Source organism: Danio rerio, chromosome 8, assembly GCF_049306965.1.
Source record: "Danio rerio strain Tuebingen ecotype United States chromosome 8, GRCz12tu, whole genome shotgun sequence".
Lineage (NCBI taxonomy): Eukaryota > Metazoa > Chordata > Actinopteri > Cypriniformes > Danionidae > Danio > Danio rerio.
The window spans coordinates 55,004,776-55,017,449 of NC_133183.1; the positions used below are offsets into that span (position 1 = coordinate 55,004,776).

The window sequence follows — 12,674 nt, forward strand, 5'->3', positions numbered from 1 at the left end:
TTAACTGTAATGGATGCATTTACCTGCCAGTGCAAATATAAACATGACAGCATGAAATTGCACACACAGGCAGGTACCATTATAAACCTAAAGAGATGTAGCCATTAAACACAATTAAAAAAACAGCATTTGAAAAAAAAATGCTGCAAACATTAAACAAACAGTCCTGTCTTGGAATCTGCTTGCTTATTTAAAAAATGGTACCTGAGATGCATTAAAAGTCTACTTTAGACTTACACTTTTTTTGTTTACATCTATTTATTATTACTTATTTGTTTTCAATTTTAAACCTAAATATTCTTCAAAATGTTCTTTGAAACAGTGTACCTGAATTTTTACACTTATATAAAACGATTTTTTAGTAGTGACATAAGTTATAAAGTGGCAATAATATCGTTTATCGCAATTAATTTGGGTGCAATATATCACTAAGCAAAAAATTGATATTGTGACTATATTATTAAGATACTAGCTGTTCATTAGTAGTTAAAAAGTAGGATCCTATTATGCATCCCTAATCCTATTATTCATGACTTCTTCCTTACTAACTGTTAATAAACAGCTAATTCGTGGTTTATTTGGATTGTAGCATTAGTTAATGGTTTGTTAATATCGACCTAAACTAAAGTGTTGCTCCTATTTTCTTTTAACAACATTGGTGTTGAGGAAATTGTTCTGACTTCTTGTTTTGTAATGTTTCTGTTTTCCTTCTAGTCCATGGTGGGATCCAGGCTCCCTCAGAGTGATGTACAGAGAATTGAACCAATCATCACACCCCGAATCACCCCTTTGTCCAATCAGGTTTCAGTGCCCCTCAGCAGTGGTTCTGCATCTGTTGAATCCACTGCTTCATTGCCTCTCGAATCCACACCTACTGTGATTGAGCCCAAGGAGACCCCTGTTACAACAGCTCACCGTTAGTATTACATTCTGTGCTAGAAGTTTTGATTGTGTTCATGGTGTAAAAACTAGCAATGTTATTGGCTGTTGGAATCTAACCACATTTAAAAGTTGCCTAATGTCGAACAAAAAAGATTCAAACTGTCGGATTACATCTTTTTTGTTTTAAGTGGACCTAAAGGCCCAACCTGACCCGTCCCCCATCCTGAGTCATCTGTCCCAGCATCAGAACGCTGCACTCCAGTCAGACCTGCCAACTCAGGCCCGAGATCCAGCCCCACTTCCTCCACATGATGGGACTACTCACACACTGAAACCCCTCTGTGAGCCTGTCTTCACGATGGCGGAGTTGTCACAACCCAGAAACATCAGACCACAGAAACGAAGAGTGCCCCCTCCATCTAAGGTAATGAATACACACTGCAGACTTGAGTTCTATTTTTTTGTGAGCAGTGTATTTTCTCGGCCTTAAAGGTCCTATGACATTCAACCAAGTTTTAGAGGTTAGTATCAGTATGTTAGGTTCAAGGATATCTGTAAGCTAGTGTGCTCCAAAACAGTGACGACATGTGTATTTAGAATCAATAAACCTGATATAAACATCCAAGCTTGCGGTTTCACATCTGCCTAAATGGGTAGATTTTCCTTAACATCGCCTCGCACTTCAGTTTTTCATCAAATCTTGACCAATCAAATGCTCTAGTATCTGACATGTCCTGCCCCCTTCAGGATGTCTTTCATTTGACATGTTTGAGTTCTCTTCCTGGCAGAGCAATGAAAAAAACGATATGCTACTGGCTGTTTTTTTTTAATTAAGTGGAGGAGCTACTATGTCCCGCCCTGTCTTTGTTTCAGTTGAGATTACGTCAGATGTTGAATAAAAATGCACTTTTCAGAGCACTTAACAAGACCTTTGAAATCATTTAAAGAATTATCCTAATTTACATAAGAACAATGTGTTAATATTAATAATGTGTTTCGGTTGCCAGATCCCCTCTTCTGCAGTAGAGATGCCAGGCTCTGCTGATGTGTCTGGGCTGAACGTGAAGTTCGGTGCGCTGGATTTTGAATCTGAATCTGCCGTGGAGAATCTCAACCAATCAGAAAGTCATCATCAAGAACCAGTGGCGGAGGCTCCAACTCAGTGCAGCCTATACACCAAACCAACTGCCATCAGGTCTGTTTGGCCATCTGTGTAACAAGTAAATGACTGGTTTTATTTAAGTTTCCGTTAAAAGAGTCGTGAAACCCTGTTTCGGTAGTGTTTTTTTTTTTTTTTTTTTTTTTTTTCACCAGCGATTTGAAAAGATTTTGGAAAGAAATGAGGTTTTGCCAGCTGTTATCAGGTCAGGGACTGCATAAAGGGGTGTTTCATTACACACTGGTAAAATTTAGAGCAATGCTGAAAGCAGCAGTTTGCAAAAGCAGTTCTGAGAGCAGTTCTCCCCATCAGAATCCTGCCCGAATCACACAGTGGTCTGATGGATGAAATTGCTGGTTCACCGCTTTTAAATAATGAACACATTACCAAACCAAATAATTGAATCAACAAGTAGAACACACTCATTTGTGTGATGTGCTCTGTTAAGTTATTCATCCTGTTAAGTTCAAGCAGACAGAAAGTCTAAACGTTTTTAATTATGTCTAATTTGTGCAACCAAACATGAAGTTTTTTTTAAAAAATGCATCTAAAACTGTGCCAGAGCTTCACAGGCAGGAGTTAATTTATCAGGCTAACTAGATGTTGCATCTGGTAATAACTGTATTGTTAATCATTTTTTCATGTTAGTAAACACTAGTGGTGGGCCGTTATCGGCATTAACGTAAGACTCTTATCGCGCGAAAAAGAAAAAAATATCGCCGTTAATCTATTCTCTAAGTTGGGTTGGGAGCTGGGTCTATTCTACACAAGATTTGATGACTTTCATCTTGATATTTTATCGCGGATGTATACCTGACCGGTGAGCCATCTGACATCAAATCAGCAGGATGCCTGACTTTAACTGCAGTTCGGCAGTTTTACTTTAACTCATAAATATTTTATTCATTCCCTGTGAAAAACTGGGTTATAAGACGCAAATAAGGAGTAAGGACTGGTGAGAGTGTTATCGAATTATATAAGGCTCGCCAAATAGAAAGAAATAAAACCTACGCATTTTGCAAAGTTTTGTGTGGGTGTGTGCGCGTGTGCACGGGGTCCTTGACTGACAGCCGCGCAGCAGCAGTTTTAACATGTGACACGACATCTGAAGTACAGATGCCACTGAGTGTAGTGACACTTCTGGTGGCATTGCCGCTTTTCACTGTCATGTCACTCGGTAGTGTCGTGGTGCTATGACATGGACACATGGCTAAGCTTAATGAAACTAATCAAAACTTGCAAAACGGTATTTAATCATTACATGACTTTTAACAAGATTTATTGCGTCGCAAGTTAGTTTATATGCTGGACTACTCCATGATGTTTTAATTTAAAAGCATCTATTTTATGTATTCGAGTTATACTTCGCATATTTATTGCTACTATGGATAATATTTAGTCATTTGACAATAGATATCAGTGGATATCAAACTTTTTGTGACATGCTGGTCTGTTGTGCCATATATTATTGAATAGTGGCGATTCCTTTGTTGGCTACAATATGGACTTCGTTTGTTAATTAGTTTACTTTAATAATGCCACTTATATACATACTCCATGTCTTAATTCCATTTTTGTTTAGTTCAGTTATGAATTCAGTCGGATTAAGGTAATCAAAAATCACTGTTTGGAGCTTATGTAGGCCTACAGTTCAAAATCCATGTTTAACTGAATAAACAGTTAGTAAACACAATTACATCTTCTTGAACAATTTTTCTTTACCAATTTTTGTAGTAGAACAGTTTCTCAAGCAATTTGAGCTTTTTTTTTTTTTTTTAAACAGGAGATGAGCCCCTGGTCTAAAGCGCCACTTGGCTTGAGAAACCCGTTTTCAAAGACTTATTACTTGGGTAGCACATATATTCTGAATGCCTTCGGCAGAATTCAAATGAGCCATTTTAATCTAGATTAATCCCTAAATTAATTTAGAGGAAATAGAATAATCTATGCCCGCCTATAGTAAATACATTAATGCATCATTATTTTTTGTGTGTTACTTTTTATTTTAGCTACTTTGCTTTAACCGTTAAATCCTACTAGTTTTAGCTTAAATGTGGCAAAAATAAGAGATTTAAAAAACTTTTACCCCACCCCCCTTGTTTACAGTAGCAAGTTGGCATGGCAACCGGTTGATATGGTATGATGGCAATATGCCAGAGGCAGCATTTTTAAAATGTACTTATTTAAAAAAATATATATATATTTCTGAGTGCCGCATTATGTTTAGATGCAAAGATGTGCTTCGTGCGAATAGTCCCTAATCAAATCTTTTTTTTATTTTTTTCTTATTATTATTATTCCCATTTTAGTGAGTCTTTAGGTAGCTTGCCTCCAGCAGCAATGGAGCCCAGTTACCCCTCAGCATCTCTGGGTTTACCAAGCACTTCAGTCCCTCCTGCCTTGAGTCCATCTTCAACCAGCAGAGTGGAATCATCCAGCACCACCCCTCTAAGTGTATGACCTTTATTCTTTTCATTTGTTTCCTCATTTAATGTGCTTTTTTTTTTTTTTTTTTTTCTTTCAAATTCAAAATTGCATTTCGTGGGATTTGTTGCTTTGTAGATGCTTTGTTCTTTGCAGCCCATCCAGAATATGTACTCTGTCTATAGATAACAGTGGTGTTGGTTATTAAGTCCGCCATGACTGGATGGGGAAAAATTACAGTACATATTTGTGTTTGTTATTGTGAGTTGTATTACTTTTTAAGATGGATTTGGGGCAAACAAACACAGAGCGGTGTTAAGTTTTCAGGTTCTTAAACTATTCTGTGGTTGTCCTTCGCAATCTCTGATGTATGTTTGACTTACTGCAGGGGTGGCCAACCCTGTTCCTGGAGATCAACCTTCCTGCAGATTTCAGTTGCAACCCTTATCAAAGACACCTGCCTGTAATTATCAAGTGGTTTGATCAGGGTAGGAACTAAACTGTGCAGCAAGGTAGATCTCCAGAAAAAGGGTTGCGCACCCCTGACTTACTGTGTACATGGTTGTACATCAGTGATGCAAAGCTGTTTGGTTAGAAAGTGATGCACTAACAAAAAACATCATCTGTATTTAGATGACTTATGTTTTAATGCCAATCAGAGTCTAGAAACACTTGTTCAAACTATTATTATTTTTTTACTTTAGATGATAGGTAAATGGTGTTGTTTATCCAAAAATCAATATTTGCTTATTTGCTTTCCCTGAGGCTGCTCAGTGATATTTTTCGACTTTGAATGAAAACCACTGACTTGCATTTCATCAATCAAGTACCACAGTTTCATGTTAAATTCTGGCTCTACTGGATTAAAAAAAACTTTTACATGGCTAGAAATGAACCTTTTTGCAAACAACCAAAATATTTGCGGTTGTGGCTTCCTGTCCAAACCCACTGAGATTATTTGTTTAGCCTGTATATGCTTTTTGACTGTTAAAGTATTATTAGCCATTGACTTTCATTCAATGAGTTACCAAGGGCCACAGTTGCAAAAAACTTTAGAGTTCTTCTGAAGTAGAAGACCCTCAGACCTCCAAAGTACTAGGTGAGGGTAAATTGCCAGCAAATTTTTAAATAAACAAGTATATTCTGAAAAGTTAATTGATAAATTGGTTTCTTTTTGTGGACTAGGCTATGGAGGATGAGGAAGCTCTTGGTTTTCATCTAAAATATCTTAATTTGTGTTCAAAAGATGAACAACGGCACATCCAGACATGACTATGGTTTGCAGTTGGGGAGGAGGAAATATTCCACAGCTTGAGATGCTTTTGTGTGGTTTCTAGCTTTGATATTGGTTTTCATGTAAACCAGTAATGTGGGTTATTTCAGTAAGATGATCTTTGTGAGTTATCAGTATTGATGTTTGTGTGCATAAACGTGCTCCTTGAGCTTCAGAAAGCTTTTGGATAAAATTCTCAGTGGTCTATATGAACTAAATGTCAGCTAAAACTTATAACACATGGCTGCATCTGTAATTCCATAATTTCATGATCTGGGGTTGACAATAATTGATAAAATTATACCTTAATCTAAAAAAGTAGCTAAAAGGCCAGGTTGAAAGCATGGCTCATTTAGTATGTCTAGATAGGTCGGTATAAGATTCTGACCTTGATGATAACCTTGGATATAAAAATCACAGTATTGTGATTACTGCTCTAAAAAAGGTTCTTTTGAAAGGTTTGGGTAAAAAAAAAAAAAACTTTTCCCCCCCCATTAAACACAATATATTTTATTTTGAGACACATTTAAAATATTTCGTAACGGTAAACATGTCAGGGAAAATAATTGAATTGAATCATTGACTACTTCTGTTTTCATTTGTTTTGAAAACACAGATTTCTGTATGATTTAAAACGGCATCTTTGGAGATCTTTTCTGCTGGAGATACTGTTGTCCTAAAAAAAAACATAAATAAAAAAAATCTTACATGTACCTCAGAAACAGAGTTACAGAAAATTTGGCTTTTAAAAACCTTGACTTTTCCAAACCGTGGTATACCTTAAACGGTTATCGTCCCATGCCTAATTCGTAATGTATATAGTACGTACTTTAGTTTAATAAGGTAACTAAGTAATTTAACCAAAATAAGAACCTTTTGAGTGTGTGGTTTCAGATACAACCCATTTTCTAGATTGTTACAGGTGGGTTTGTTTGGTTAGAGATGGAGAAAAACTCTAAAGACTAGTTCTGCAGTTGTCCAACCCTGATTTAGCCTAAACCTGTTTATTAATTTTCCCCAGAATGGATTCACTGAAATGAGGACATCCAGCACACAGGAAGGTAACAGAGTTTTGTGAATAGCAGATTTTCCATTTGTACGTTCTTTTCTATTTGAATATCTAAACAAATGACATTGACCTGATTTATTTGCAGCAGTTCCGTCAAGCACCCCTCAGACTGTATCCGCTGTTCTGCCCACCGAGAACGGGTTGCCGTCTTCATCGCTTACATCTTCCTCTTCATCCGCACCGCCTGCCCTCAGCGCACCCCTTCCATCACTTAGCAGGTACTGTCATTCCTTTAGGCTTACAGTCTAAGGATTCCCAAATAATGAAATGAGTGTGCTTATGGTGTCATGTTTGCCTGTTCCCTCAGTCATGTGAGCAGTGTTAACTCCCCTGCTGCTTCTGGACCCACCAGCTCTTCCCTAAATGTAAGTATCTTGTCAGGTCCTCGTATTTTCATTGTTTTTTTTTTTTCTTTTTTTTTTTCCCTCCAGGTTCCTCGCTATATTTCCACCTTTTCCTGACCAGTTTTTAAAAAGGCCTATTGACCACCTCTGTGCATGCTGCTCTGGTTTAGGAAAGGCTTACCTGCACACCAGCCATCTCAGTCCCGAATGAAAGTTTTTTTTCATCAGCAGGGGCATTGTGACTGTGCAAAGATCTTGGCTTATGCCAAATAACATAGATATGCTGATATTTTTTAAATGTCAAATCCCCGCACAGTCACAGTTTTAGTTTATTTGTATTAAAGAGCCTTTCATTTGTATTGTTTTTTTTATGTGAAATTCATTAAATTTGTAACTTGGCTACAGTCAAAGTTTTGGTTTGTTTATGTTAAAAAGCATAAACCATTTTTTTTTTTTTTTTTTTTTTTTTGCACTTGTCGAACTTTTGAATTTTAGAAATAGCTATTTAATTATGGTAGAAAACATTTTATTTGGTAAAAATGTGCAGCATTTAAGAAAAAATGAAAGGGCGCTTTTTCATAATAAATTTGTTGAAAATACTTTTGTTAAAATCATATCGTGAATCAAATTAGATCGTGAATCAGTATGAAATTTGATTCGTTTTTGTGTGTTCATGTGCAGCTTTTTGGTTGTTAGCCAACAACAATTGCTTTTTAGGAGGTTTAATATCATAAATTTGTGAGTGATATCACTGTTAAATGAAAGAAAATGTTTTTTCATATCCAGATTGGCACCGATGTGAATGTGAGCTTGTCAACATACTCTGGCTCTGTGTCAAGCGTGTCCAGCTCAGCGGTCATCTCGAATGGCCTGAGCACAGGAACCCAGAGCATCACCACTAATGGCCCTTCTGCTCCCTCTGCAGTTCGTTCTGCACCTCCTCAGACTAACATCACACCCTCCAACAACACTGGTCAGTCACACAAACACTGTTCTAGCAGTTGGTAAAATGCTTATTGTTACTGATGTTTTATTTAAATATGTATTTCTGTATTTTTTTTATTTTCCACACATTCCTCCAGGTAAAGCGCCTCCAAATTTGGCACAAGGAGTACCGCCACTGCTGCCCAGTCAGTACATCATGGGCCCTGGTGGCCTCCTCCCTGCTTATCCGGTTAGTTCTTTTGCATATTATATACAATATAGGCATTTATCATTTATATTTATCTAATAGTTTTTGTTTTTAATCTTTGTCATCTCTTCCTGAAGCCAATCTATGGATATGAGGATCTACAGATGATGCAGTCACGATTGCCCATGGTAACAAAGTCGTAGCTTCTATCAGCATTACAATTGTTTTTTTAAGTGCAAACTTTTAAAGAGCACAACAAAAACTCTTAACAAGTTAAATTGAACTTTGATTCATTTCACTTCCCTGGATGCAGGATTACTATGGCATGTTTCCTGGTACAGCACTAGCTGGCAGAGATGGAGGATTAGCAAGCAATCCCTACTCAGGTAAGCAGCCATTGTTGCAATTGCTTTAAAATGCAAAGACTGTTAGACTACTATGAGTTGTTGCATTCCAGTAGAGGTCTTTTAGCTCTTAGATTTTTAGCAACATGAGTATTTAATTTTCAAATGAAAGGCGGTAGCAGTTGTCCACTTTTGAGAGCTTCAAAGCATTTTGTCTGACAGTAGTTAGTCACTCAGGACATTTCATATCAAGTAAATACAGGACATTACATGGGTTTCTTGACATAAGATCTAATGGATTTTACTACATTGATTGTGTGGAGAATAAAAACAAAAGCAAGTGTCCACAAAATGAATCTTAAGCAGGTTTAGCGAATTTCCACTGAGTGGTCTGGTAGGGTTCACTACTTTTATGGCTGTTTCCACTGTCAAAAAGTACCTAAAAGTGAACCGTACCACTTTTTGGTCACCTTTTGCAAAGGCTGCAAGGCAGGACAAAGGGTACCAAAAGGCAGAGCTAAAGACTATTGGTTTACAGAGATGCGTCACTCACAATAGCAGGAGAATGAAAACAAAGGAACCACCATTTTTAAAAACAAAGCAGAGACATTACACCATTATAATATATTATATACATAATAACAAACCATGGTTGACCCGAGCCCAATCAAACCTTGTCATCGTCTCGATGAACGGCCGCAAAGCCAAGAAGAACATGTGTCCTCTGTGTCCTGTTGTTGTTTTATGAGCCTGTCTAAAAGTGCGAGAGGTTTCACTCTCTCCAGGGAGCTTGCGAACATGTCTATATTTGAAACAGCAATCTTCTTGGACTAATGATAATAATTTGCGCGTGATTATTGAAGTTTTCCCGACACCATATCCTTTCAGAAATGGACAAATGTGAGAGTGAAGCGTGAAAAAACAAAGGAGCACATTGTTTCAGCAACCTGAATCATGATCAAACTGCCTTTTGGATATTGTACCCTTGGTACCCTTTAGGCAGTGAAACGCAAGCCTGATAAAGGTGACCCGTACCGACTCGTACTGTACCAGTCAGTGGAAACGGGCCATTAGAGTTTAGAAACGGGAAAGCAAAGATGAGAACAGTCTAAATGTACAACTCGTGTTTCTCATTACAGGTGAGCCTACCAAATTTGGCCGCAGTGACTCCAACTCCCCAGCCCCTGCCACCAGTCTCTCCACAGTGCCCCCCTCTCAGACTCAACAGAATGCTGTCCCCCCACAAAATCAAGGGCCGCAGAATCCAGGTCAAGCCCAGCAGGGTCAGACCCAGGCCTTCCTCAACCCACCTCTCCCTCCAGGTTATGGCTATACCAGCCTGCCCTACTACCCCGGGATGCCAGGAATGCCTAGTGCCTTCCAGTATGGCCCCACTGTTTTCATGCCCCAAACATCTACAAAGCAACACAACATGGGCCCATCCAGCCAATACCAGCACCAGGCTGGATACAGCCAGCACACATATGGACCAGGTAAATGTTTTAAACTTTTTTTTAATCAACACCAACAAACCCCACACTACAATGACATCAATATTATATGTCGTCAACATCGGTGTTGCAGAACTACAACCTCAGTTTCAGTTTGGCATCGTTTTAGCATATTTGGTGATGCATTTAACAAAACTGTTTTGCCTATTGTAACAAATTTCATATCTTATTTTATTTTTTGCATGGTCTGAACATGAACCGGGTCAAATTTCTTAAAAATCGGACCAACTGCCTAAAAATATCAAAATGACTGATTTAACTTTTACTGACTTTGGCAAAATTGGTGTCTATGTTGTCAGCATGACCCAAATAATAACAATACAATAAGCCAAAATAATATAATATACTATACTATACAAGTTTTTACCAATTTTGAAAGTTTCATTATTTTTTGTTGATAGATGGTTTATTACTCTTGACCAATAGGTGTGGTCTATATGTGTGGTTTATGTGGTGTTGGCAGTGTGATGTGCCAGTGTTTCCTTAAGCTTGATTGAAATACACTTGAGCTTTGCAGAGATGTAGTCTCAGATGCAGTTTGGCATCTTGCCAGCCCATTTTTAGTGCAAACTGTCAACATGATTGCATAATTCTTTGTCAGCATGATCTGAAGAGGACTTGAAGATATTACTTGTTTTTTTAAATGTATATTAGACAATATTACCATTTATTTAAAAAAACTCCCCCCCCCTTTAAGGTTTTGATGAGCTGTCCCAGGCTCATGCTGGCGGAGAATATGGGAAAGTAGGATATGGAGGGAATTCCCTGTCACAGTCCAAAGTGGTCAACAATAATACAGGAAAAGGTAAGTGTTGGTGGTCCATGGGCTTCTGCACATTCAATGATTCAAAAAATGCAACTTACTAAAACATGTATTGTCATCTTTATTAACTGAATGAAAAAACAAAGCAGACTTCAGTGTTTTTAATGGGGCCCTTAAACTAAAGTTTTTAAAATGAGGATGTACTTTTTCAATGAAATATACAATTTTGAATGTATCTGGTTCCTTTGTTTTTAGATGCAAGTATGAAAAAAAATTGCCATTTAGTTAAAAATAGCCACTTGTAAAATTAGGCTTGAGGTATTAGCATATATTGGGTATTATTTAAAATTAATGTGTAATCTTATTATTGTTATGCTTGAGACTGTTACACCATGGGGCAGATTTGAGAAATGTAATGACACAGCAGTTTTTAAAACAAGAGGTCCATGGAAGAAAAAATGTTTTAGCTTTGCATTTTAAACATTGACAATAATTATATTCATTTTTGTCACGTGTGGTAGTGAAAATGCTTCATCTCGTCAACATTCCATATATAAAAAAATATATGTATATATTTTATTTTTGAAACTGGTACATCTTAAAAACATGCTCTGTGGTTTATAAGTTCTAGTGATATTGTTACATTTTTCTACATGTAAACACACTTACTGAGTTTTTGGTATCATATCAACTCAAACTATTCAACTCTTGAATAACTTTTGCAATTGTAATTAACCATTGTGAAGTTTATAGCATTCATGTTATTTGTTGCATCGCTAATCGATTTTCTTTCTCAGCACCAGGACTGTCGGGATCTACGAGTTCAGAGCTCACTGGAACAGTATATAGCAAGAACCAGGTGAGGTTCTCCTTGTGTGTTTGTTTTATTTATTGGGGATCTCTGTTTCTATAAATCAATGTGGCTTATGCACAGGGACTTTCAATTCTTAGTAAGTTAGCTCAAGATTTTCTGTTGCTGTCATGCCACTTTAAAATCAGCATGTTTAAGATATGGTTTCTTTAAAAACAATGATTTTCAGTGTCTGATTGATACACCTTATAAAGTGGGTTTAATGAAGCCAACAATATTTTCAGTGGAGTTTCTGATGGCATTTTTATTTAACGTCTTTCATGTCATTTTGAACAGCTAAATGAATGCTTAAGTCTGTTTGACTGATTATATTTTAATTAAGTTACATTATGCAATAAAAATGACCTTATGGAATTGAAAATAGTCTCACCTTTCAACAGAAGTTTATCGGTGACTGTGCATATAATAATAATAATAGCATTCCTTACATTTCAAAATAAAAGAATATCAAAATGAAGGATTATCAAAGCGCTTTAAAAAATTTTGGGGGAATCTCCTCCTCCACCACCAGTGTACAGCATCCACCTGGATGACGTGGTGGCAGCCATATTGCACCAGACCAGACACCAGCTGATTGGTGGAGAGGAGACGGTGATGAAGCCAATTATTGTATGGGGGTATTAGGAGGCCATGATGGACCAGTGGGCAAATTTGGCCAAGATACTTGGGGTTCAACTCCTACTTTTTCAATGGACATCCTGGGATTGAATTTTCCATTAATCTATTTTTAACCTGAATCATGCAAGTTTAGGCGACCTCTCCCTGTTTTAAAGAACAGACTAGTGGGCTTGTATTATGAAACAATGAGCAAATGAAGTGTGTTATTTTCTTCTGAAATATGCCTAGGAAAATGTGCAGATAATGAAAAAGCCAATGTTTTATGCTGCTGAAAATACCAGTGA

General features: G+C 37.2%; 2 protein-coding genes across 13 annotated transcripts in view; both read left to right on the forward strand.

Moving 5' to 3' along the window:
- grk5l (G protein-coupled receptor kinase 5 like) overlaps positions 1-12,674 on the forward strand; it is an 821,722-nt gene that overhangs the window by 691,097 nt on the left and 117,951 nt on the right. The gene's annotated exons all lie outside the window — the stretch shown is intronic.
- Positions 1-12,674, forward strand: part of ubap2b (ubiquitin associated protein 2b) — a 34,915-nt gene that overhangs the window by 17,254 nt on the left and 4,987 nt on the right. For 6 of the 12 annotated variants that reach the window (XM_073909751.1, XM_073909752.1, XM_009304242.4 and 3 more), the window contains 14 exon segments: positions 715-916; positions 1,071-1,306; positions 1,890-2,077; positions 4,351-4,495; positions 6,760-6,799; positions 6,893-7,025; positions 7,115-7,172; positions 7,938-8,124; positions 8,234-8,325; positions 8,421-8,471; positions 8,597-8,669; positions 9,767-10,120; positions 10,836-10,943; positions 11,699-11,760. In XM_073909751.1, the coding sequence (XP_073765852.1) occupies positions 715-916; positions 1,071-1,306; positions 1,890-2,077; positions 4,351-4,495; positions 6,760-6,799; positions 6,893-7,025; positions 7,115-7,172; positions 7,938-8,124; positions 8,234-8,325; positions 8,421-8,471; positions 8,597-8,669; positions 9,767-10,120; positions 10,836-10,943; positions 11,699-11,760 (1,929 nt within the window). 12 annotated transcript variants of the gene reach the window in all.